The sequence below is a fragment of the Ischnura elegans genome, chromosome 4 (assembly GCF_921293095.1).
Source record: "Ischnura elegans chromosome 4, ioIscEleg1.1, whole genome shotgun sequence".
NCBI classification, from domain to species: domain Eukaryota; kingdom Metazoa; phylum Arthropoda; class Insecta; order Odonata; family Coenagrionidae; genus Ischnura; species Ischnura elegans.
This window is the reverse complement of record NC_060249.1, coordinates 54,970,535-54,997,147: the sequence shown is the minus strand read 5'-3', so window position 1 is coordinate 54,997,147 and position 26,613 is coordinate 54,970,535. Positions and strand designations below refer to the sequence as shown.

Sequence of the window (26,613 nt, the reverse complement as noted above, 5' to 3'; positions counted from 1 at the left end):
TTTTCATAATTCATGTAAATCAAACAATTTACTATTATTTATGCACATTGTCTGCTATTTTAGATTGTTTTCCAGAATCATTCACGGCTATCTTCTCCTGACCGCGATCTGTTTAGTGGCGAAAATGTGATTGTACTCGTATTCCTATACTGCTCCATGTTATACCTGGTTTCCGAAAACCTCGCACCCGTCCCTATGAGATCACAGATTCAGAAAATTGCTTTGCAGAAATGCTTCAAAACCGCTGAGCGACGTCGGAAACTACAATTTCAGGCACCACGCTGCATACTCGCATCTCGCGCAAGTAGCGCGGTATGCAATTAATGCGGGACGCAGTTCTGTTATCATTGAATGCAATCGTGATTGCACTGTTTAGATAACATGAAAAAGGACCTTCCGTGAAGGTAATGGCCGCGCAATCACCCCATCACACAGCAGCAGTTATACGAAACCAGGACTTTGGGCAATTTTTCTGCGCAGGCGAGTGCCTCGCTATGAATTATGCATTCTCTACTTCCACTTCCACTGCTGCCTTCACTTCTTCTATTCCCTTCCTCTACAGTTTGACTTTGAATAGTCTCGGCATTAATATGTTTGAGTGCGACTAAGTCTCCAGTTCCTTCGGGCCGTATTCAACAGAGTACAAGGCCATGGTAATAATTGCATATTTTCAATATGGAATATAAATATTTATTGATTGTAGGCAACATTCATCTTAATTTGCGATTGGCTAACCATTGAGGAATCTTCTAAAATTAATCAAGATTTTTTTCCCCACCGCTGATCGTCATCTGCATGCTAGAGCAGACGTTCAAGTAAACTTGAAGCATTTCTTGCCAAAAAGTAAGTAAAATAATTCCCTTTTACGAAGAGGAATCTAATGGCAATAATAAGCCCGGTCTAGCCTTGCATTGACATGCAAATATCACAGTGGTTTTGCGTCCAATTAATTTTTTATAAAGATCGCGGAAAACATCAAAGAAGCGTAAAACTCATGCACAGATAAGCCGCAACATGAATAAACCGCAGCCTGATGATCGGGAGTGTGCTGTTATTAGGGGCAACATGTTTTTCAATCATTAGGTCATTATTTTGTCTACATTAGAAGAACTGATCTAGAGACTAATATTGGCTTGAATGCCTTCATTCCATTTCATACAATTTTGTAATATGACTCTTTTTATACCACTGTTAATGAAAAATTAATTTGCTATATTTGTAGGTCATTGCATAATTTGTTTTGAACCTCCATAGACTTGTTTTGAAGTAGGGGTCGACGGGGCCCCGAAATTTTCGGGTCGGGTCGGGTCATCGTCCTGACCCGACCTTCGGGTCGGGCCGTTTCAAATCTCGGGTCAAAATCGGGTCGGGTCGAAAATCGCGAGAATTTTATCCATCGCGAAAAACATTTCACTTTTCTTTTTTATAACTTCTATTGTCCCCAGCAACATTTTAAATTGATTATGGCCATCATTTGTGACAGCGCTCTCAAAATATAACATATTTCATACATTTTATGGCGTTAAAAGTCGTAAAATACAAGCCAGCGAATATTTTCTATGTAAATGGCGATCTTAAGAAAACCTAAGTAACGTTAAAGTTAGACATTATTTTATATTAGAATGCAATAATCAGAACTAGCTGACATTAGAAGGCTAGCATCAATTAAGGGCGCTAAAGGCAGAAAGTAGTTTCTAATATCTACGCAGTAGCGAGGAGTGGCGACAGGCAGTCGTGACGACTGCCGGCCCAATTACGTTTCAGTCTGACTCCGTCACTGAACTATGAAATAGTAGGGACTATAAAGAAATATTCACGGGTGATTGGTATTGACTTCCATATTTTCAGCTGAACATTATACATATATGCGTTATTGGGCTGAAATATTATTTCTTTCCGATCGATAATAACTTGACAAATGGGATACGGCATATATTCCATTTCTTATCCATTTTAGCACCTGCGGTAACGAATAAAACTTCTCGGCTAGGCACCAGGTTAGGCTGAAAAGTTTTTAAAGCCTAACCCCTAGAGATGTGCGAATAGTATCCGCGAATACTCGAATACCTCGAATACTAGAAAGTATTCGATATTCGAGATCTGGAATATTTATGCCAAAGGTGCCGTCTCGAATATGTACTTTTAATTTCGCGTCATACACTGTCGCTCGCACGTCGTTGGTAGTTGACTCGAAAAAATGAGGAGAATTCTAGTCGTTTAGTGCATGCAGCGCCGTTTTAGGCAAGCTGACGAACTACATCAAATTCGCGGGTTAGAGCGGTGAATAGAGTTCAACGTGGGGAACCGAAATTGATCGGGTGAAAAAAATCCGAAAATCCCAGGTGTCCCCCATCAGGAGAAGCTCAGTGCCGTGGGATAGTGACATTGGCGCATTTCCCACGATCCGCTATCCACCTCAATTCAGCGTTCGCCCCACCCCCTCCGACGATTTCCTCTTCTCCGAAATCAAACAAAAGGTCCCGGCTTGCCCAGGGATCGTATTACGAAGACCTCAGCTTCGAAAAAATATCAAGTTACCGTAAAAAAATAGAATCGCGTTTCACCCTTCTTCCTCAGGAGATGAAACTACCATAGGGAGGAACTCATCAGTGCCGTGGGATAGTGACATTGGCGCATTTCCCACGATCTGCTTTCCCCCTCCATTCAGCATTCGCCCCACCCCCTCCGACGATTTCCTCTTCTCCGAAATCAAACATAAGGTCCCAGCTCACGCAGGGATCTTATTACGAAGGCCTTAGCTTCGAAAAAAATATCAAGTTACACGAGAAAAATAAATACTTGTCTCACGCCCCCCCTCTACTCACCCACTGGCCTTTTTCTGCTTACCTGCTTCGAAGTTCCCCATTTCTGGAGGTCAACTGCTGCATGAGTCATCTACTAGCCCAAAAGTTGTCTAACAATGACTTTCGGCTATTGGCAACAGGAATCAAAGTAGCTGACATCTGGTGGCCAATTTCAGAAATGAGACATGGAGGATCGGCCGGTTTGTTTACTAATGCTACAGCCTAGCGGTGTGCGAAACGGATGTGTTTTCAGCAATTTTGTGAAGCGAATACTGATGTATATGGTAAATCTCAGTTGTGAATAATGGATGAAGTAATTTTCTCCACATCTGACGTTTTGGAGTTCAATAGAGACATCAAGAGGTCCCTCGTTGAGGGCTATGAGGTGGAATGCTGTAACCTGTCATGGTTGAAGCACTGTTGGAGTATTTGGTTCTTGCAATGGGCTTTAGCATACAAACAAGCGTTATTAATGGCATGTCACACGAGATAAAAGCTTTTCAGAAGAAAATTGACGCTTCTTTTTCCGTTTTCGTGTGTATTGTTTGACGATTTTATCCACCATCATTACAAGAGATATATCATTATTAAAATCATCAAACAATATGATAGGCATCTACTCACATAAGCCATCCGTTCTCAATAATCTATTCTTCTTAAGGGAATTCGACGTCGGTGTGGTCGTGCGTGGAATTCCCCTTGCATTGGCGTTTTGACTGCTATGTGGAGTCACTCGACTCTCACCGGCTAGCGAGGATCGATGGGGAAGTGGCGAGACGGGTCGCGCGAGGGTCTCCGTGCCTCGGCCCCGGAATTTTGGCCATTTGGGCTAAGCGACTCGAGAAATCCTTTAACCCAACGAAGCACGCAGGCCTTAGAAACGTCGGGGTTTCGCACCGCATCGTATTCGGAAGAGCAGGGCCTAGTTATTGAATGAGAAAGGGACAGATGTTTTAAGGGCCGACCCGGTTTTGACCCGCCCCCGGGCGGAAGATGTCCCGGCGATCGTGGGGGGGATCGCCTGCGAAAAGTTTGTGCGACTTTGGGAGAAATTACTTGTCTCAAGCAGACTTAGTCCCGGCAATTGGTGGGTAGTCGGCCGGGAATATTCATATAATTCTCAGTTGTCGCGATTCGAATCATTTCCCCAACCTTAACTTTCCTGGCTTATTGGATATCTGAAAATTCATTGATAGTTATTGCAAGTTTGTTCAACCTTCTTTCCGTCTGCATCTCATCCTCTGACACCTCCATACTTACGCGAACAATTTTTAAGTAGGCATTAAATGATACAATGAAGGTGTCATGCCTTCATATGTTTCTCTATGACCCATTCTTGTTTTTTCTTAAATAAAACTAGCATGCTAGCTCACTCTTGCCCATTCTCATGACGTGCTCCCACTTCTTTCCCAAATTAGGGGTGTTGCGGAATCTATGTAGAGAGATAGCTTTTGTCTCACACTGGTCGGTGCAATCATAAACACCGCACAATTTGTTGCTCATGAACTTTTCCTTATAAGTTTTTCATCATAATCCCATTGATATTCGGCTAAACGGTATAGTGCTGGCCGGCTAACGTTTCACACGAACAAGCGTACTAATGCATCCGATCCTCAATATTCGGCCATGACACCTAATTTAGTGCTGTCACCTGGATTCCCTTCCAGATGCAATTGTCAATAAGAACAATGACGCTTTCAATAAGAACATAAAACTCGGGTATTCGCAGGTTATCGTTCCACACAAACAAACGTACTAAAGTGGGCGATCCTCCCTATTCGGCCATGACACCTAACTTAGTGCTGCCACCTGGATTTCCTTCCATTTGCCAATAGATATTACGCTTTTATTGGATTGAAATATTAGTAATAAGCGCGTAATTTAAAAAAGAATAAGACCAAACAAGACATATTTCTGACTTTATTTAAGCATTTTACGCAGGAAAATAAATGCCGGAAAGACGAAGAAAGACGACGGAGGCTTAGCATTTTGGCGTAATGCTCAAATGCGGTGCTCTCCTATTATTTTTTATAGCCTCAATCGAAATATTAATACTCCTGGAGTACGTATTTAACGATTCTAGATTTTTATAAGACGATATCTATTTTTCGCGATTAAATTAAAAGTGAAAATTTTCAAGCGCGCGAAAACGCGACGGGTAAGTATGAATGCCGGGAAAAACTCCGCGTGACGTCGTTCTGCTTCCCGCTGCCGCGAGTGAGGTGACCTTGGGGCGAGGCTCTGAGCGCTAACACGACGCAGGATGCTAGCAGGTAGCCGAGTACCATGCTAGCTGGTAGCGCTTGGCTAAAATAAGGATTATTAATACCTTATCAAGCGAAGAAAACTTTCGGACCACAGCCAGTTTTAATAAGTGATTATTAAGACATGTTTCCCTGATCTTTGTGCCTCATGCATGCATTGGTAACCTTAGACGATGTAAACTCCTATCCTCTCGTGTAGAAAATAGGTCACTGTGATGTCAACTGGAGTGGCATTACATGGGTGCCAATCTGGCCTTTTTCAAATGAGGATAAAATTGGCCATTGCCATTGGTCTAAACCGGTATTTCTAGAACCAAATAATTTGTATATTATGAATACACCAAAGGTGGGTAACAAATCACAATCAATGCCTTTCATTTCCTTTAATGAAGGAAACTACCCTATTGTTTATATAAAATTAAAATATTCCATTAATCAGCTAAATTCCTGTTTGAATCCTTTAAAGGCAGTCACAATTACTCGCCAAAATCTTGGGTTTCCTGCTGCATAAGCGACCTAGTCAAACATTTTCACATTCATCGTTTAGTATTCGAGGTATTCTAAATTCGAGGTATTCGAATATTCGAGCAATGATTTGATATTCGAATTCGAGAAATCTACTATTCGACCCATCCCTACTAACCTCATTAAGGTTTGTGAAGGTAAATGATGATATTTATATCATTCTTTTAGTTTACGGAGACATAGATGAAGGAGACTCCCGACCTGTTCTTAAAAGGCCGTTGCAGATGCCAATGCTGTTGTCAATGCGACTACGACTTTATCTCAGCAGCTGATATCTTAGAAATGTTTAACATTGATTTAAAAGGATTGTTTTTGGCTGGAGTGGAATCAATATTAACAGCTTTATTTTTATAAAAATTTTTAAGTTCATTTATTTTTATAAAAACTTATAAGTTCATTAAAATTATATATGTGAGGATAAGTTTATAAAAATAGCCATGCTTTCCATTTTTGCCTATTTTAAGCGGCTATCTGCGAAGTCTAGAATACGGAACGAGTATTTTCCTTCCATCTACCCGTTCATATAACAACTCTTGATGTTACCCCTGCCCAAACGCGTTCCACTCCCCTTGTTTACAAAACTCCAGAAGGGTTCGGTGTATTTAATTTTCCATACGGAAAGCATAAAAAACGAAACCAAATTACTGTCGACACGTCGACTTACTGGAAGATTATTTAACCCATTACTTCAATCAGCCAATCATGATCACTGCTAAAATTACTTAAATAAACCCACGTTTATCAATCTTCCAGTTTTTAATTGTCTCGGCCGGTTTTAACGTCATAGTCCAGTCGTTTTAACAGGTCTGGAAAGAAACCTGATGTGCTGCAGTTGTAAATGAAAGGATTTCTTCGAATTAATGGAGAGCGCTCTGTGGGGTTCTTGGTGCAATTGGAGTGCCCTGGGTGAACAAACTGGAAGAGAAAGGAGAGAGCAAGGAATATTTGCAAGGTTACGGTGCGGGGAAGAGAGCGGAAATGGGTGGAGTAGTGTGTGTGGCAGTTAAGATTGGCCTTTACAGAGATTTATGGCCATAAAACCAATCGGAACCATGCGGTGTACATTGGGGTACAGACTTTTTTTTAGCTAATAGGAACCATATTCCTGAATATCCGACTTTCTTTGCCCTTTCTTCCAGTTTACTCTCCCAACGAATCCCAAGTGCACCCTGAACCCTTCTAGAACGTTCTCCTTCCCATGTCCCCGCACCCTCAAGAGAATTGTATAGTTAAGACCTTGCTTTACAATTTTTATTGCCAGACGTCCTTAGAATGACGTGAGTGTGGCGTCGAAACGGGTTGAGGTTAAGTATACCCTGGTGAAAATGAACTGTTCGCTTAACTGTTCGTAAGCTGTGCACGTACTGTGCAAACGGTTCACAAATTTTCTGGGCCGTTCATGAAGTGTTTGGGAATTGTTCGCACGCTCTAACCTGGTACCCACGAACGGCCCATGAACGGAAAGCCTTGTGCACGGCTCCTGCACAGTTGGACATGAACGCTTCCTGAATGCTCCATGAACACATATTTTAGTTCTGCACATCTCCTCCACAACTACTAAATGAAATAATTTATCCATGATTCACTATTTTACATAATTGATCATAAGGAAAACTACCATCATTGTGTTCATAATTTGCTATGCAAAATTAGGATCAGATATTGACTTAAAACTTGAAAAATTTCCTGGGCCGTTCATGAGGTGTTTGGGAATTGTTCGCATGCTCTAACCTGGTACCCATGAACGGCCCATGAATGGAACGCCTTGTGCACGGCTCCTGCACAGTTGGAGATGAACGCTTCCTGAACAGATATTTTAGTTCTGCACATCTCCTCCACAGTTACTAAATGAAATAATTTAGCCATGATTCACTAATTTACTTAACTGATGATCATTAACATATCACCACGAATTAAGGAAAACAACCATCATTGTGTTCATAATTTTCTAAGCAAAATTAGGATCAGATATTGACTTAGAACTTGACAAATTTCCTAGGCCGTTTATGAAGTGTTTGGGAATTGTTCACACGCTCTAACCTGGTACCCACAAACGGCCCATGAATGGAACGTCATGTGCACGGCTTCAGCACAGTTGGCCAAGAACGCTTTCTGAACAGATTATTAAATTCAATAGCCCAACCCATTTCTTCCACAGTTACTAAATGTAAAATTTAATTAATGCTATTCATGATTCACTATTTTGCATAAATGATAAGCATGAATTAAAAGAAACATGAATGAGAGCATTATAATGGAAGACATTTAAAATTAGAGCTAATATGTTCAAAAATTCAAAAATGCTAACTGTGAGTGAATGTTTATGCTGAGTTATTGGTGAAATACGCAAGAATTGCCAAATTGGTATAATGAGGGTAATATATATTTACATTGAAAGTTTTAATAAAAGTGTAAATATATAAGTACAAATGTTTTGAGGTTGCTATGCATTTACAGCAATAATGTGAGCAAAGTAAATAAAGTGGTGAATGTGTGACTTTCAAATGCAATCCTGAGCTTGTGCAATAACTAAAAGTACTGCAAATAACCCCAGAAGATTGAAAATCTTAATTCCCCAAGACTTGAGAGCTCTTCCTGAACAGTTTAGTTTCATTGGTATGCAACACTTCAGTTCAGCCTAGCTACAGTTTGTAAACATATCTACCACAGCTTCCTGATCAAGCACTGGTATTATTAAATGGATTTCTTTTTCTTGACCTCAATTATTTAATGATGATTAATGTCTTGGTGTATAGGTCTGAGAATGATATACAATTGTTATGAATGATAAAGGTTGCATACCTGGTGAAAATAAATTGTTCAAGAACCATTCCAAAAGTGTGACACGAAATGTTCAGAAACTGTAGCAGAAGTGTTCTTGAACTGTTGGGGAACGTTCTTGGAGTGAATTTTTGCCCATTGAAGCGTTGCAAACTGTTCAAATAAGCTATTCATGGGGTATTTTCCTGCTGTTCATGAGGTGTTTTCAGATGTTCATGACACATTCTTTTAACTTTACAGGAAGTGTTTACAATTACACCAATGATGATTAATGTCTTGGATTGTAGGTCACAAAAAATATAGAAAGAATTCAATTGTACACAAATGTAAAAGAAGAGACAAGAATTTTGGCATATTATGTATGTAAAATTGAATTCTATTTACATATATTCTTTTACTGTAACAAAACATTGTAATAACCTTTCATTCCTTTATGCATAGGCTGATTTAGGGGGGAGGGGCACGTGCCCCCCCCCCCTAGACGCTTGAAAAATCGACAAGATTTTTAGTATTCTTTTTGTTTAATTGGGAGTCTCAATCATTTCCATAATTTTATATTAATAAGTATCTTGTTAAGATAAAGAAAACATATTGTACAGTAATTTTTCTATGCATATTGTTACCCTCTAAATCTCAAATATGAGAAGACTGTTCGCCTGTCACACCCATTTGCCCCTCCCAGAAAAATATCCTGGATTCGCCCTTGCCTATTCATGTATCAATTTAATGTAACCATTATCATTCATAGCCCAGAATAAGGTATAAGGAATATATCGAAATGTTAGTAAACAATTTTGCATATTATTCTCACAATTGTTATTTACACAATTATTATTGTCAGACCTACACTTCGAGATGTTAATCATCATTGGTATTATGGTAAACGCTTCCTGTACAGTTAAAAGAATGCTTCACGAACATCTGAAAACACCTCATGAACACCTGGGAAACGCCTGCTGAACAGCTTACTGGAACGGTACGTCACGGTTCAATGGGCCAAAATACAGTCCGTGAGCGGTTCAATAATAGTTCATGAACACTTAGGGAACAGGTTCTGAACACATCGTTCAACACTTCCTGTACGGTTACAGAACACTCCATGAACAGCTGAACACCTCATGAACAGCTGAACACCTCATGAACAGCTGGGAAACGCCTGCTGAACAACTTATTGGAACGGTTCGTCACAGTTCAATGGGCCAAAATACAGTCCGTGAACGGTTCCCGAACAGTTAATGAACACTTAGTGAACAGGTTCCGAACACTTCGTTTAATGCTTCTTGAACGGTTCGTGAACAGTTCATTTTCACCAGGGTATACAGTAAATAAAATAATTAAAATGTGCATTTACAGAACGGTTGTATGAAAATATTTCATGTTGAAATATATGTTAGCAACAATGACACAATATCTATGCTATTACATGAAATTAGTTTTCACTGACCTCAGTATGTACATGCATTCATTTTTATTTGAATCATGCTGAAAAATCCAACGGCAAGCGAAAAATCACGTAATGAATATGAAAGATTAGTACTAGCAACAACACAAATATTAAGCTCCTTCCATTCTAAGTTTAGATATGTTTCTTAGTGACCATTAGTGTTCTTACACCAAAATTTAAAAAGTTTGGATGTATAATAAACTTTTAGAAGACAGGAATGCTGTTGTTTTTGAAGTGTTAAAACTCAAATTTTTATTTCCAGATTATATTTACACGAAGGACTACTTCATTTGTTCATGTTACTTTCATCCTTTGTATTATTAGTGTAAAAAAAATAGGTTTAATATTTTTCACTTCTGGCAAAAAACTAATAATTTATAGATTGTGTAATTAATAGTAAATAACTAGACATAAGTCATTATTATAAGGCAAATATTAATGGATAGTGATAATTGTTATTAGCTTTCATCAGTTATCATTCTATTTTTTTAAGACTGAGTTTTTGGTTTCTTTAACCTTTTGTAATTAAAGAGTAACACATTTATGGAAACAAAATATTTCTTGTGTATATTTGTCATTGATTTTAAACATTTGTAATATGGGCCACTGAGTTTAATAATAGCCTATCTGAAATTGAGTGCACTGGAAGAATTGACTTTGGGATATATTTACAGGAAATACAGGAAGATGTTTGTTTTACCTTGACCTCATTATCCAACTTAGTATTTTATTTATTTGTGTTATTTTTGTAGTAGTCTGTTTCAGATATGCATTTGCATTTCTGTTTTGAGTGAATACACTTAAACTAATCTACCATTTAGGTATAGATTGTTTATTTTTATTTCCTTTTATTGGCCTTCATAAACATATTTTTTGACATTTCTGCTTCAAGAAAAAAATTATGATCAAATTATTGGATACGACCCGACCCGAGACCCGACCCGACCCGAGGGTCAAAAAAAATACCCGACCCGACCCGAACCTTAAAATTTTGACCCGTCCACCCCTATTTTGAAGTGATGCTAGATAACTCATGTAATTTCAGAGCCTTGGATAATTGTGAATTGTCATTTAATTAATTCAATTTTAATGATTATTGAATGGTACCTCACTAGAAATATATAATATATATATTCTAACCAAACTTTGCTTAGATTTTCAAAGTTTATGGTTGAAATTAATAGTGAATATTTTTTTTAATAATTAGAATAATTAATTTGCTACGTGATATCTTCTTTTTTATGTAATTATATGCTTTAATGAATATACCTCATGTATATGTTTAGTTAACTCGTGATAAAACAAAGTCATTGGGACCAAAACCTTGGAACTTCATAATATTGAATAACATAATTTCATGAATTTTTAATATTTCTCACAAAGGATATATTATGGTTTTCCGACCATTATTTTTCTTTGTAGAATCATATTGGACATTATTGGGTGTTATCTGTGTCAGTATTCTTCAATAAATGCTTTTTCAGTAGATTCAAAGGCTTAAGATAATCATAAAAATGTATATTCCACCTTCTTTTTAGTAACCTATGACCTCCTTGTCAGATTTCCCTCATAATTTCAGCTGGTAAACAAAACAAACATTGTCCAAGTTTATATAATAGATGAATACGTTCAATGGTGTCAGGCTCAACTTTGTGGAAGTTAAAGTTCACAAATGAAAAAACGACTTCGTTTTCTTCCACTAATTTATTTTCACGGTACGACATGTTTCGACCTTGAGCGGTCATTTACGAGTACAAAGATTTGTCAAAAGTCGGGTAAATTTATACCAGGAAGGGACTTGGGGAGGTTGGAGGGGGAAGAGGGTGTTAGGAGGGGGGGGGGGGGGGGTAATGGGTGGCGGTTATGGTGAGGGATGGGAAAACCACTGTGAGGACAGTGTTGATGACTATATGCAAAAGGGTCATTAGTAAAGGATTAGGGTGGATGTGGGTTATCAGTAGGTGTGGGGTTGAGTGGGAGGTTAGGGTTTTTACGTCCTTCAGTGTAGTTTAGAGATACTTTTAGGAGGGGGGAAAACCTTTCAAATAGGATGTCGTTGAGTAAGGGACATTTTCCCATATTCTTCCTTATTTCAAGCTCTTCTTTCTTGTCCATCTTTTTTCCTTTGTTCTCGAAGTGAAGAATCTCTGGTATGAAGTCGCTTACATGTTCTTCTTCCCAAAGATGTTTTGCGAAGTGGGACTGTGAAATATTGCAGTACCGGTAACATCTTTCATGTTCTTTAATTCTGCTCTCGAATGCGCGTCCGGTCTGTCCCACATAAGCCGCTTCACAGTCGTTGCACTTTAATTTGTAGATAGTAGATAGTAGATAGATTTGTAGATATCTACAAATTAAAGTGCAACGACTGTGAAGCGGCTTATGTGGGACAGACCGGACGTGCATTCGAGAGCAGAATTAAAGAACATGAAAGATGTTACCGGTACTGCAATATTTCACAGTCCCACTTCGCAAAACATCTTTGGGAAGAAGAACATGTAAGCGACTTCATACCGGAGATTCTTCACTTCGAGAACAAAGGAAAAAAGATGGACAAGAAAGAAGAGCTTGAAATAAGGAAGAATATGGGAAAATGTCCCTTACTCAACGACATCCTATTTGAAAGGTTTTCCCCCCTCCTAAAAGTATCTCTAAACTACACTGAAGGACGTAAAAACCCTAACCTCCCACTCAACCCCACACCTACTGATAACCCACATCCACCCTAATCCTTTACTAATGACCCTTTTGCATATAGTCATCAACACTGTCCTCGCAGTGGTTTTCCCATCCCTCACCATAACCGCCACCCATTACCCCCCCCCCCTCCTAACACCCTCTTCCCCCTCCAACCTCCCCAAGTCCCTTCCTGGTATAAATTTACCCGACTTTTGACAAATCTTTGTACTCGTAAATGACCGCTCAAGGTCGAAACATGCCGTACCGTGAAAATAAATTAGTGGAAGAAAACGAAGTCGTTTTTTCATTTGTGATAATAGATGAAATTTCAGAACTTAAAGTAAAGTACAGAAAATACGTCTGCACAAAAAAGGTTCACTCTATTTTTTTAATTTTACACCTTGGAGATGAAAAATTTCAGTCAGAATTAAAGTCCAGATTTGACGGCAAAGATGTCTTCAGTCATTTTAAATCAATTCATAACCTGAGGTTCTTTGTGAGTCAGAGAGAATTCCGAAAGAGGATTAATAATTGTTTTTCTATTCTTGTCCTAATCCACGGGAAAGTCTACATTCAATTTGGAATATAGTTCCAATTGAATAGTTCAAAATATTCAAAGGAAATGATTGCTGAAGTACATGCATTTCTTATGTAATAGGATCCCTCCCCCTTTACCCAGGTTTTGGACAATACACAATATGACTCTGGGGTAAGGTCTATAGCCTACCACGATGGAGATTGATTCAAGTCTACTTTAATAGATTACCCTGATGAGTATGGGATTTGAAGTCTTCATTTTGGTGGTGCAAAAAAACTTTGCCAAGTACCTGGAATGCTTTTAGCTATGTTACATAATGGAAAAGAAGTGAATTCAAGAATTTATTTATTTTTTAAGAAAATTGTTCACATACCATAATGTTGCCTATTAAAGTGTGTTTTTTTTTCACTGTGCAAATCTTATTCTCCCAAATGTTATCTTAAATTTTATGTCAGTGTAAGAAAATGCAAGGATAAGTGGACATAGTGGAAGGAGAGGGGGCACATTTCCTTGGAAAGGAACGACCCTTCATAGGGAGAAATTCTTATGCTGATTTGTTTCATAAAATGACGTGTTCATTCATCAACCTCCACAAATTATTCCCTTGATGACTCCTTGTATAGAAACCTTCCCTCTTAATCTCTCTTATTTAAACACAAAATTAAGCTTAAGAACAAAATGCTTTTTTACCATTACTAATTTGCATTTCAGGATTGCATGCTCTAATGTCTTGGAAAAGTGTTTGCATTGATGCTAACTTGGTTGTAGTGTATTACAATGAAATATACCCTTTGTCATTATTCCACAATATTTATCACTTCCATCCCTTGCCTTCAGAACACTTGGAAACAGGGTGGGCGGCATAGGGGTGGGTGATGGAGGACAGTCCACAACTGTTGCCCAGCCTAGACCATCACCTTTCTTGGGTCGACGAACCTATGATCAGACCCAAGCTCACCTCGCTACTACCTCGCCTCGCTTGGCTCGTCGCAACCTTGGGCCCAGTATGTCAGCTTCTGCCAATGCTTCCTCATTGCCTGCTGGGTCGGGTGGTTACTCAAGCCTTGGTGGAAGACCCGGCTCCATGTAAGTGGGGTCGGGGTGAGATGCACTTACCATGAATCTTTACTGCTAGTGGTTAGATAAGGTGTTCTGTTTTGCCAATTTTTCCTTGAAGTGAATTTAATTTTCGGTAAAAGTTGCTAAGCTGTGTATATATATGATGGAATTAGTATTTGACCAACATAAGATGTCCTATGAAAAATTTTGAAATTCTGCAGGAAAAAAAATAGGAATATTTTTTCAGCCATATTGGCCATATTTTTAGGTACCAAAGCATCAATCATGGTGAACCCTTACATTTTAACTTAAATTTTCCGGAATTTTGGCCAATTTTTTTGCATCAATTACATGGCTTTATGCGGTATCGGTATCACCTTAGATTGTCCTTGTATGCAGTAGACAACCAGCAGAAAATTCTCTAGTTTGGATTTGAATTATATGATAAAGACTTTTTGCATTCAATTCATTAGTAATCATTAAAGCAAATGGTTGAAATGAGTCAGAGTGGTAATAATATATAATAATAATAATAATTCGTCTTTATTGGGTGAGATTGGAACTAGGTAGTCTCATCTTCCTTTTAACTCTCTGGGGTGAATATCTCTAATATGGGAAATCTTAAGGAATGTGAAAATTGGTAGTGGCTGGAAAAATTAATGGGATAATTTAAAGCAAAATGTGATGAAAAAGAATAAGTCCAATCCTCACTTAGAGGTTGCTCAATGCACAGCAAGGATCATTTTATGTATTTGCCAATATGATATGAATTTTCCGTATAACTGGCATGTTATGTATTAGATGTTAGTATGTATTGAAATGACCATATCTTTTATTTTTGTAGAAATTTTGAAAGCATAAAAAATCCGAGAGAAGATAATATTAGATTAGGAAACTTTTTGCCGAGTATTACAGTTCAACTCAAGAAAAAAGTTGCAAAATGACACCCTATTGGCTTAATCTATTGGCCGTGGTATCTGTACACAAATTGTCAATGGCTAATAATATTGATCAACATTTTTATTGCCTAAAAGTATTACTTTCACATTTTAACTGCCAACAAAATAGAATCTAATATCCCTCCAACAAGTCCAATACATGTTTAATATTGGAAAAATTAAACTCACTAAAACAAGTAAGGATCATTTGGTGTTAAAAATGTTCATAAGCCAACCGTATTAATCTAAATGTGGTATTGCCTTCATCAAGAAACTTTTCTGTCTAGTAATCAATCCACCTTAACCAGAAAAATGATGATATCGTTGAAATATTTAGGAGGTGTCAATTGAAGACCCTTCTTTCCATTCTAAGGCAACCAGAATATGATGCAAATGTATTTGTTATGAACATAGCCAATGAATGACAGAAAATTTTTGCAGCAATAATTTTTGCTTAAATGGCTGCTAAATTTTAAAACATTTTTTGTACTGTGGTGTGCCTTGATTATTAGCTCTGCTGCTTTTATTGCCACAAAAATAACTCATACCAGTATCAAATATTTGTTAAAATAATTAAGTTTTTCACTTGTCAGTACTATTTTATTCTTTTCAACTTGAATGTTAAATAGTGAAAATTATTAGCTGTTATTGGAATGAAGTCTTTCTGAAAATGATGGTACTATAAATAAAGATTGTTTTCTCTCAATTTCTTCATTTAACTTAAGAATACTTTAATGAAATAATTTCTCTAATTCACATGTTAATTAGGCCTTGCTTTGTGTATGCTGAGAATCATTTGACAGCATTTTATTGTCATATTTGCAGTAAATATTAAACTTTTTTTGTCAGCATGGAGAGTTAAAGCCATAAATTTAAGTTCTCCATTTGATCAAATTGATTACCTCAGAGGTACTTCATTGCTGATTTCCAGTCTTTTCATGAAGTAAAGCCTTGATACTTCTGTGGTGAATAACATGTGGTAATATTTTCATTTTTGCTGTACAAGTTTCCATGAAACCTAAATCAATATTATCCATTATTCATTTTGTTAATTGATATAATAGGTTCATACAATTTGTAAAAATGATAGCCAATTATTTTCACTTGAAAGACATTGTTTGTGCCTAAGAATTCCACTTTTTATAATGGGAATATATTCTATCTATATTCTTCCAGAGTTCAGCTTTGGGTCTCAGGCAAGTCATGTCAGAATTTCATAACTGTGTTGGAGTGGCTTTTTGATGCATTGTTTTATTGCATGGTCATTTGATTTTCATTTTAAATTTTTGAATATTTGTTTTGCTCTTTTTGTGACTTCAGGGAGTTTAAATTAGAGATGTTGCAATTCACCTTGCTGAGGAGCTTAAAAAATATCGTTATTTTCTTAGATGTACATTTTTAATGATAAAATATGTGATTGGCTGTTATTTTTAGAAATATATATATAACAGAATGTCTAGTAGTGCATGATATTGATGAATAATATCTAATTCATTAACAAACTAACTTGTAATTTGTATCCTCTTTTCCATGCACCCTGGCCACCTAACTGAATGCCGGCATACACTTTACCCTTTCACTTTCCTGTATTTTTTTTCTAAAATTATTCTCTGCAAACCCCTCAATTCTTTTTACTCAACTTCATTAATGATTTGTGTTTTATTCCTTGGTGTGATTACATTCCTTTCATACATCTTATTTTTACTTCTGCCTTTCATTGTTATCTCTCCCTGCCTTTGCATGATGGGACTGTTTATTTTTCCATCAATCCCTTACTCATTTACCTCATATCAATAAATCTTCCACTTTTGGCCGGCAATGGTAATGTATATTGAGTGATCCCAGGGAGCAGGGGTTGGACTCAACTCCCCCTAACTCTCCTCCGGGATATCGAAGACAAATTAGTCGAGAGGAGAATGTTTTCTCAAGGCTTACCTCTGGTACAACAGTTGGCAGTGAGCATCTTCCTGGTCAAGGCGTGATTACTCTTTATCAAGGAAGAGTGAGTATCTGATGCTTTCTAAACAATTCCATTAATTGATGTACGTATGGTATTAAGTACATGTATACATGTGTCTTGCTAGAACAATAAAGTTTGAAGATTACATTGGCTTTAGCATGAGGTGTTTTTGAAAAGGTTGATTACTCAAGACAACTTGATTTTGGGTTAACTTGATGAGGAAAGGACAATGGTCACATGTTACAATTTAAGAACTACATCGAAAGTGGGAGGCATCTAGTGGTCTATGCATAGTTTAAAAAAATGAGCATAATGTTTCGAATGGCAATAATAGTACTAAAGTCATTAACTTGGTGATGACCACTAGAGTCTACTCTGTTGAATGTAGTTTGTACAGTCGGATTCAAAAGTATTGCAACGAATGAATCACTGCCACAGTTTGGAAACTGAGTTTCAGTGTATTCCATTGTACCTGTAGGATGGAAATTTAAACAACATTCCCTTCTCCTGCAGTATTTTTATTACAGCATCATTAAAGGAAATGTATGGCGGATATTTGCAATATTTAATACCGCATAAATTGTGCTGCTCATGCTGTATAATAAATCCATCCCCAGAGCTTCAATTTACTTTCTTTCATAAATTATCCGATCCGTCTAAGTATATTTTCCTACAATTACGCTATGCTACCTACGCTGAGTTTTTGGATGAGAGATAGCAAACATAACATACATATAAAATATCCACTGGAATATCACAGCAAATAAAGCCACTGCCTGTTAAAATTCAGTTCGATTTTGTGACACTAGAAGACTGGTTCATTCTGTTTCATGAATTGAGAAAGCTCATAATGAAAGCGTAGGTAGCGTAGCGTAATTGTAGGAAAATATACTTTGATGGATCGTATAATTACCGAGAGAAAGTAAATTGAAGTTCTGGGGTGGATTTATCATATAGCATGAGCTGCACAATTTATGTGGCATTAAACATTGCAAATATACGTACATTTCCCTTTAATGATGTTGTAATAAAAATACTGTGGGAGGTAGGGATTGCTCAAATTTCTCTCCCACAGGTACAAGAGAAAATACCAAAATGGATTCCAAACTACGGCGAAAGTGGCGCCACTTCATTCGTTGCAATACTTTTGAATCCGACGGTACATTGTCATATGAGATCATTGTCATACGTCATCAAGTGAACTTGATTATTGTGGCTTTAAAAACTGCCTGTAGTCATTATCTTGGAGATAACTAAATTTTAGTATGTGGGAGTGCATAATTATCTGATAGTAATTTAGCTCACATCTCCAAAGTTTGTTTCAATTTAAACAATTTTTTCTAACAAAGCCACTCAGTCCTTCCATGTCACCTCTGTATTTGTGATCTTTTGGTAAAAAAACCATAAAGACTTAATAACTTAAAGACACAATTTTGCTCTCGGAGGCATGTCACTTGAGGAATTGTCTTTGCATTTGGCACATCTAAAAATTCCTTTAAAAGGGTTTTCTTATTATTCTAAGTGCAGTAGCATGCTTGGGTGGATCATTGTTTGAATCTTTATTACAAATTCTTGGGATAGCGACTTCAATCATTACAAAGGTAAATGATAATATTACTGTATAAATCAGTCTTACGTTTTAATTATCAATGTTTTTTTAAGTTTTTTATTTTTAGCCCTTTATTGATATCTTGTATGATGTTAGGCACGATGTGGTGGAAGTTCGTAATATTGTTGAAATGACACATTGCAATATTTCAAGTGGAAATATTGCAATGTGTCATTTCAACAACTTTATTGATATGTTTGTCAGATGCAAAATCATGATTTCTTCATTCTGGAATTCAAATAATTTCATCTTCAGTATTTATTGCTCACATATTATAAGGCAGTAGTGATTTTATCTAATAATTTTCTGGAAAAAATTACAAATTTAGGTACACACTATCAATTCTAAAATATACTAATTTTTCATCTTGCTGTTGCATCTGGTCTCAATCACTCACAAATGTAATATTTACTATTTCAGGCAACACCCAAAGCACCTTTAATATGCACTCATATTGCTGAAGGGCATTCCAAGCCAGTTTTATCAGTTTGTGCTACAGATGATTTATTATTTACTGCTTCCAAAGGTAATTATAGAATTTTTCTCTCTCTCTTCACCATCTTTTTTAAATCTGGCAAAAATTTTAATCAGTAGAGAAAGAAAGAGACTGTTGTTTGCATCTTGGAAGAAAAGCTCTCAATTTACTGTCACATCATCCTAATTTTAATACATCACACTCGCATCTGTTGTGTGTATAGAAATTCATAGTAATTTCAGTAACCTTTATCATATAAACTTTAAAGAGTGACAAAAATCAGCCATTTCCTTTGGTATCCAATGATGAGAGAGAATTTCTAAATCTATACAAGTATACTTTCTACACACTTTGTGATGAAGTTATTTTGTCAGCCAGTGCTTGTAAATATTATGCGGCCTTGGAATCATTATAAATTAAATATCCTATATTTTTATATTAAGTTTTAGAGGTTAAAAATCAGTCTCATAAGTTCAAATTTATTTATATTAAGGTCGTTTTATAAACTAATTTTCCTTATGCTTCCTCCATCTATGTGTGTTTCTATCATTGCCATTACCAACCATATGATTAAAATCTCATGTCAATATGGATTGAAATTAAGGATACAAATCTTTGGTATCATTTAACCATATTACATATTTCCTCTTTGAATTTGTGTTTTCTGTTAATAATATATTTATTTATTTTCTTTAGATCGCACGGTTAAAGTGTGGGACTTAAGAAGAGGGGAAGAAATTGAATCCCTCTCTGGTCATCCAAATAATGTAGTTGTTGTGCGGTACAATGAACCAAGTCGACTGGTATTTTCTGTTTCTGCAGCCTATGTTAAAGTGTGGGATCTTCGTTTGAGTCCACAGTCCAGATGCATCAAAACATTACTGTGAGTATTGCCTTTAGTAGTTCATGGATATAGTCATATTTTTTATCTACAAATACCATTTTCGGGTACTCAGGATATCAGTATGAAGAGGCTCAATTGCCTGGCTGTCTAACGTTTTTCTCCTATCACATTACTAGTAAGGTCCCATCAACATTCCTAACCTCCCTCTGCTAGCATAAAAAAAAGCATCATAAAAAACCAATGTAAACAAAATTACTTTGTGTCAATTCATTATGTTCAATAGGGTGGTTTAGATTTTTAAATGACGATATCTATTTTTTGCTATTAAATGAAAAGTGAAAATTTTCCAGCATGCAAAAACGCGACGGCTAAGTATGAATGCTGGGAAAAGCCTGTGTGATGTCATTCTGGTTCCGACTGCCGTCTTGTGAGTCCACCTTGGTGCGAGGCTATGAGCACCGCTACAATGGAGGCTGCTAGCAGTTGGCACATGGCTTAATTAAGGATTACTAACCCTTTCACTGCTGTGAATGTACCTGGTACGTTCGCACGGCAGACTGCTGTGGACGTACTTTTTCTTCCTCCCAGGCATGCACTTTCACCGAAGCACTTCAAAGTATCCCTAATATCTGGGACCCTTTCCTTGGCGAGCTCACCCTCGCTGGCCCCTCTATTCGACCCTCTGAGCGGGGGGCCTCCCTCCCCAAAAGTGACGGCTCTGACTGCATTTTGAAAATCTATCAATCAATCCGATCATCAAAAAATGATTGTTTACATTGCACTCTTGCCAATCAGGCAATCAAAGACATCTTGGAACCGTATTTCTGCGATGAGAAATATCGATTTTGTTAACTTTGCTATAATGGCCAATTTCCGGAGATCCGCAGCCACGTTTTTAGCAAAGTTAGTAAAATCGTTATTCTTCATCACAGAAACAAGTTCAAAGACGTACTTGAATGCTTGATTGGCAGGAGTGCAATGCAAACAATCATTTTTTTATGATCAGATTGATTGCTTGATTTTTCGAATTGCAGTCAGAGCGGTGACTTTTCTGGAGGGAGACCCCGCGCTTGGAGGGTTGAAGAGAGGGGCTGGTGATGGTGAGCTCGTCAAGGAAAGGGTACCGGATTAGCAACCCTACGAGGGTGTACTACGCCCATCCTGTAAGTACCTGCCCCATGGCCCAACTAAAGGCATTTTGATCTTTTCGCTGCATGTGAGGAGAAGGTTTTCGGAGATTGAACAGCAGTGAAAGGTTTAATACCCTAATATCCAAATGAATGAAACTTTCCGACCATAGGCAATTTTAATAAGTGATCATTAAGAAATGTTTCCCTGAGCTCTATGCCTCATGCATGCATTGGTAATCTTAGATGATGTAAAACTCCTGACTACTCAAATAGCATCTAGGTCCCTGTGACGTCACGTGGAGTGGCATTGCATGGGCACCAATCTGCCCTTTTTCAAATGAGGTTAGAATTGACCATTAGCACTTGTCTAAACTGGGATTTCTAAATCTAAATAATTTGTATACAGTAGAAGCCCAGTTTTACGAGTGCTCATAATCCCTCGGGAATCACTCGTAAAAACTAGCACTCGTTGCATCCGAAGGTGTTGAATTAACCCACCAAAGTCACATAATCATTCGTACTTACAGTTTTTCTTTTGTATCCGTGGTATTTAACGAAATTAAACAGGTAACGAGTCATTATCAGGCACATTCTGGTTGAGTTTCAACATATATAAAGAAAGAAACGTGGTATTTTCAATCATATAAAATATTTTTTCCTCCAGTTTCGGAGATTTTATTCACGTTCTTATATTTTTTGATTGCCGAATAAATCTGTTAAAACAGCACAACTAGTCGGAATCAATGTATTTGGTATGTGGTGGAAGTTTTTTTATAATTTTGGGAATATGTTAAGACAGTAATATCAGTTTTGTACAGTTTTCGAATGTTAGTCAGTAAATCCATCAGTTAGGAATATTGGCCGAAATGTTGACTGAAATACGGCATGATGCGGTGGTTGAAGATATTTCCCACAAAGGCACCTATTTCTTGCAGTTTCTAATACTCACAAGGGGAGACCACGTACCTTGCTCCACCTTTTTCAATGCTGTATTTTTTATGGCATTCAGAACATTCGCAAAAACGGGATTCTCGTAAAAAGCCGTACTTGCAAAACCGGGCTTCCACTGTATTATGAATACACTAATTATAACGAATCGCAATCAATGCCTTTCGTTTTCTTTGATGAAGGAAAATACCCTATTGGTGTAAGAAATATGCCAAAATGAGGGTGTTAGATATTGCAGTTGACAGTATCCTTACATCCAAGACATGAAAAATGTGAGCCAGGCATGGTTATATTAAATTTAATAATTTTATGGAGAAATGAAAATTTATTAACTGAGAAAATGGTTTCATTTTATATTATTGAATGTAAAAGATTAATGTTTAATAGCCCCTGAGAATAATGACATTATTGAATGCTGCAAGTAGATGATACTTGTGCTTGATGTCATTCAATCTGGTTTTTAGCACTGAAAAATTATTTGCAGGTGTTTTAAGAATTCTAGATAAATACATTGGGAGTTTAGAATGGATATAATAAACAACATCTCAGGAAACTGCCAAATGAAAAAAGTGGTCATAACAAAAAGTCCTGTTGACAAGGCATGATGTTATTATTCAACAGTCTGTCTGTTCCTCAATTTCGAATTTTTTCCCACAGCCTTGATTCCAATTGGAGATAAGAAATATTTAACAGCTTCTTGCATCTGCTTTATAGTTTATGCCCATTTTAGACTTGGTATTAGAAATAAGTTATCATGCATATTCTCTCTTTTATTTGTTTTGGCTTTCAGGACAGATGGTAGAAGCTCTGCAGAATTGAGATATTTTTTTACATTCATTCTCAATTGACTGTAATAATAATGGTCTGGTTTATTTTATTGTGGTTTATTTATTTATAGATCATCTGGAATAGGTCAAAATGGACCAGTAGTTCTCAATACACCATCCAGGACCTTATCATTGCCAGCTGGAGAAGTTCATTTGAATGATGTTGCTCTTAATCCTAATGGTACTACCTTGTATACAGCTGGTGGAGACAAAGTTCGTGTTTGGGACCTCAGGAAGTGAGTAATTGCCTTTTGCAGGAATTATTGTTGCTAGTTAGTGAGGATTACACCTTCATACTATCCTTGTAATAGAATGCTTGCAATGATTCATTTTAGGTGCATTCATCCTACGTATCGATTTACTGTTTTTATGATATCCTTATAAAGAGAATTCTTACGTACTTGAGCTTTTTACTCTTTTCTCATGAAATCCCTACCTTTTTTATTGTATATCTTAACCAATAATTTTTCTTAACAGGTTTGCAGCTACAGCAAAATTAACAGGTGGACATCAAGCAGCTATAATGTGCCTTGCAGTAGGAAAAATATCTGAAGAAGAAGATATTGTGGTTACTGGTTCTAAAGATCACTATATTAAAGTGAGTATTAAAAAACCCCTGAAGTTTGTTGAGATCCATGAAAGTGATCTGCATATCTTGAAGAAAGTTGTTTTGATACTTAGTGATTTCTTTTTTAAGGAAATTATTGGCATTGTCTCCAAGTCACAATTATTTTACTCTTTTGTTATGATATCATGTTTGTAAAAAAAAGGCCATATTTTATTATTAGTTTTCAGTTGTACAGTAGACTATCGTTAATATGAGCAACCTTATTACAAAGTTCTCATTTTTACAAAGGTTGGTCCCGAGGACAAGGCTAATACAATCTGTTGTAAAAGAAATGTTATTACAAAATTTTCGTTATTGCAAAATTACAAACCTCAGTCTGGGTCCTGGTGGTTTCAGAAAGAACTTTATCTCAAAGTTCTAGAGATAGGGAAAGGCATTCATGTGACCCACTCGTTACCACTCAAAAATTGGCCACACAGTAAGTCCACTTTCTATGAACATCCGATTATGAACTTTCGGAGATATTAACATTGGAAGAATTCAAATGAGCCCGAAATTTCAAATTTGGCACCTTGAGAGTTGGCCGCGGTAAGGCGTAGAGGAACTTGCACTTTTGGGCACAGTCTGAACAACGTATTAAATAATCCGTTGTGAAGGCAGGAACTGTTCAGCATTTTTCCTGCTCTTCCTTCTGTGGTCGGTGAATTTTTTTGGCTCCAGCCACAACGAATGCACTAGATCAGTTTGTCGCAATTGTGAGTTAATACTCAATTGTAATGCAGTGTTGCATTCTGCTGGATAATCAACCATTTTGATTTGCATAGGTCTATCAACTTACAAACAAGGTTTTGGAACGCATCTTTTACGTATGTCAAGGACTAACTGTATTTGGGAAGCTATCAACCCTCAATTGCATCATGCAGCAGCCAAGGGGTTTTTTTCTCGCATGAATGTTGTAGATGCCAGATGGTCTTGAAAATGGGAATACCTATGATGAGTTAGTGAAAGTAATTTCTAATAGAGTTCTAAAATTTGGATATAATATACAAAATGAAGTGATTGTTTTACACTCGGAATATCAGTAATGTGAGAGGTATAGCTCAAATGTTATAGTCGCTCTTTTCCCTTGGAATTCCGTTTACAGACATTAAAATACGTGGAAACTGTTGTTGTGACTGATGTTTTTGTCATAGAGTTTTGTAATAAGGATATAATATGCAAAATCACTTGTGTGAATTACACTCGGAATTTATGTTTTGTGGAAGGTATAACTCAGAGGTTATAGTTGCTGTTTTCCTTTGGAATTCAATTTTCAGACAGTAAGAAAACGTTAAAACTCTTGTTGTGGCTGAGATATGCATCATAGAGTTCTATTATTTGGGAATAATATACAATATGACGTGTGTGTATTACATTCAGAATAACAGTGATGTAAATGGAATAACTCAGAAGTTATAGTCGCTCTTTTCCCCTGGAATTCCATACTTAGACAGTAAAAAATGTGGAAACTGTTGTTGTGACTGATGTATAAGGTGTAGAGTTATGAAACGTGGATATAATATGCAAAATGACATGCATGCATAACACTCAGAATTTAAGTGATGTGAGAGAAATAACTCAGAAGTTATAGAGGGCAAGAGCTAGGCAGTTGTAATTTGTTTTCCCTAAGATCACTGTTCAAGCAGATGACTTCAAAGCGAAATGAGAATATTGTAAGTTATTACTTTTTGATAAAGCTCCTTAGTTGCAAAAAATTCTAGAGAGTGAAATTAATGCTTATTCTTGTATAAATGATAAGAAGCTATTGTCATTTCAGATTCACCTCTCGTCAATTTCATTCCTAAAAGAAATGTTCTAACGAACTTCATTATTACGAACCTTTTGTTTTTCAGTCCCTGTAAACTTTGTAATTATGAGAGTCTAATGTATTAAGTTCTGACTACTTACATATTGTAATTTAAACCTAGTTTCAATTGTGGGAATAAGCCAAGACTTCTTTGAAACACAACTCTCATTAGTGTTTTCACAAGTAGTTATATGTAGCTGTGGTGCAACTGATATTTTCTTCATAATGATAATGTTGTGGCCTTCATTTTTATGTCTTTCTGTCAGTTGTTTTTGCAAGATAATGAGCTGTTATTACAGATCGGTGAAATTTAATTTCTTTTTTGCGGAAAATAAAAAGTAAAGTGAAATCATGGGAATTAGAAAATAAAATGAAATAATGAAAAATCAGGAATCTTGGAATCTTTTTTCCCAAGTTTCTCAAGTATGGTGATGGTAGAAAAGTTTGGAAGTGTGTTATCTCAAACTTGCTGACTGATAGCTCGTACAATGGTAAAAAATTATTTGACCATTGAATGAGCTATCATTTTAATTTTGTACTTTATAAAAAAATAAGTAAAGTGAACATGGATTAGGACTGAAAACAGAGGAGTCCACAGAGTAGACAGTAATAGTCTATCATGACCAGTGAGGCAGCCTCGCAAGCATAGCATTACTCCATTTTATTGAACTTTATTTTACTGCCTTGTTTCCTTTTTGTGGTTAATGAATTTGAAGTGTCATGTCCTGATAATCTCCTAGTTCACAGAGAACCTTGAGGCAGCATAAGTGAATTTTATGCTGCCTCATGTTGCCAGGCTAAATAAGATTGTAATTAATTGCAAGTATTTATTCACCCTTTACCCTATGTGGAGAATTTATTTTTGGAATGGAATTCCTTCTGTTTCTTTATGTACAAATTTTTCATTCCATTCAGGTGTTCGAAGTTAATGGCCGAGGAAGTATGAACAATTATAATCCAAAAGTAAATCTTGAACCACCTCACTATGATGGTATTCAAGCTCTCGCATTGCATGGAGATATGCTCTTCTCAGGATCAAGAGACATGGCCATCAAAAAGTGGGATCTCTCGAAAGAGGAGTTGGTCCAGGTTTGTAAATGACAATTGCATACTATTTATCTTTTGTTTTCTTTGAAAATTTTCCATGTTATTCTTTGCATTTTGCAATTCGTGATCATAGTCAATCAAAAGGGTAACTGAAATTCTACTTCAGTCTTTTACTCAGAAATATTTCAAGGAGAAGTGAAGTATTATAATTAATGGATGTCTTTAGCACCTGTGGTTTCATTTTAATCAAATATAGTTAAGTGTTCATTTAGTTATGGCCAAGGTGATGATGGAAATTTCTTACCATTGAGCACCCCTGATCTGGGA

The 26,613-nt window shown here is 36.7% G+C and overlaps 1 protein-coding gene across 7 annotated transcripts in view; it reads left to right on the top strand.

The window, feature by feature from the left end:
- LOC124157521 (kinesin-like protein KIF21A) overlaps nt 1–26,613 on the top strand; it is a 162,210-nt gene that overhangs the window by 123,990 nt on the left and 11,607 nt on the right. For 6 of the 7 annotated variants that reach the window (XM_046532326.1, XM_046532323.1, XM_046532324.1 and 3 more), the window contains 7 exons: nt 13,873–14,121; nt 16,869–17,034; nt 19,022–19,127; nt 19,773–19,959; nt 22,897–23,061; nt 23,303–23,423; nt 26,155–26,328. In XM_046532326.1, the coding sequence (XP_046388282.1) occupies nt 13,873–14,121; nt 16,869–17,034; nt 19,022–19,127; nt 19,773–19,959; nt 22,897–23,061; nt 23,303–23,423; nt 26,155–26,328 (1,168 nt within the window). The remainder of the gene's footprint in view (nt 1–13,872; nt 14,122–16,868; nt 17,035–19,021; nt 19,128–19,772; nt 19,960–22,896; nt 23,062–23,302; nt 23,424–26,154; nt 26,329–26,613) is intronic. The other variant, XM_046532325.1, reaches the window with a different exon arrangement.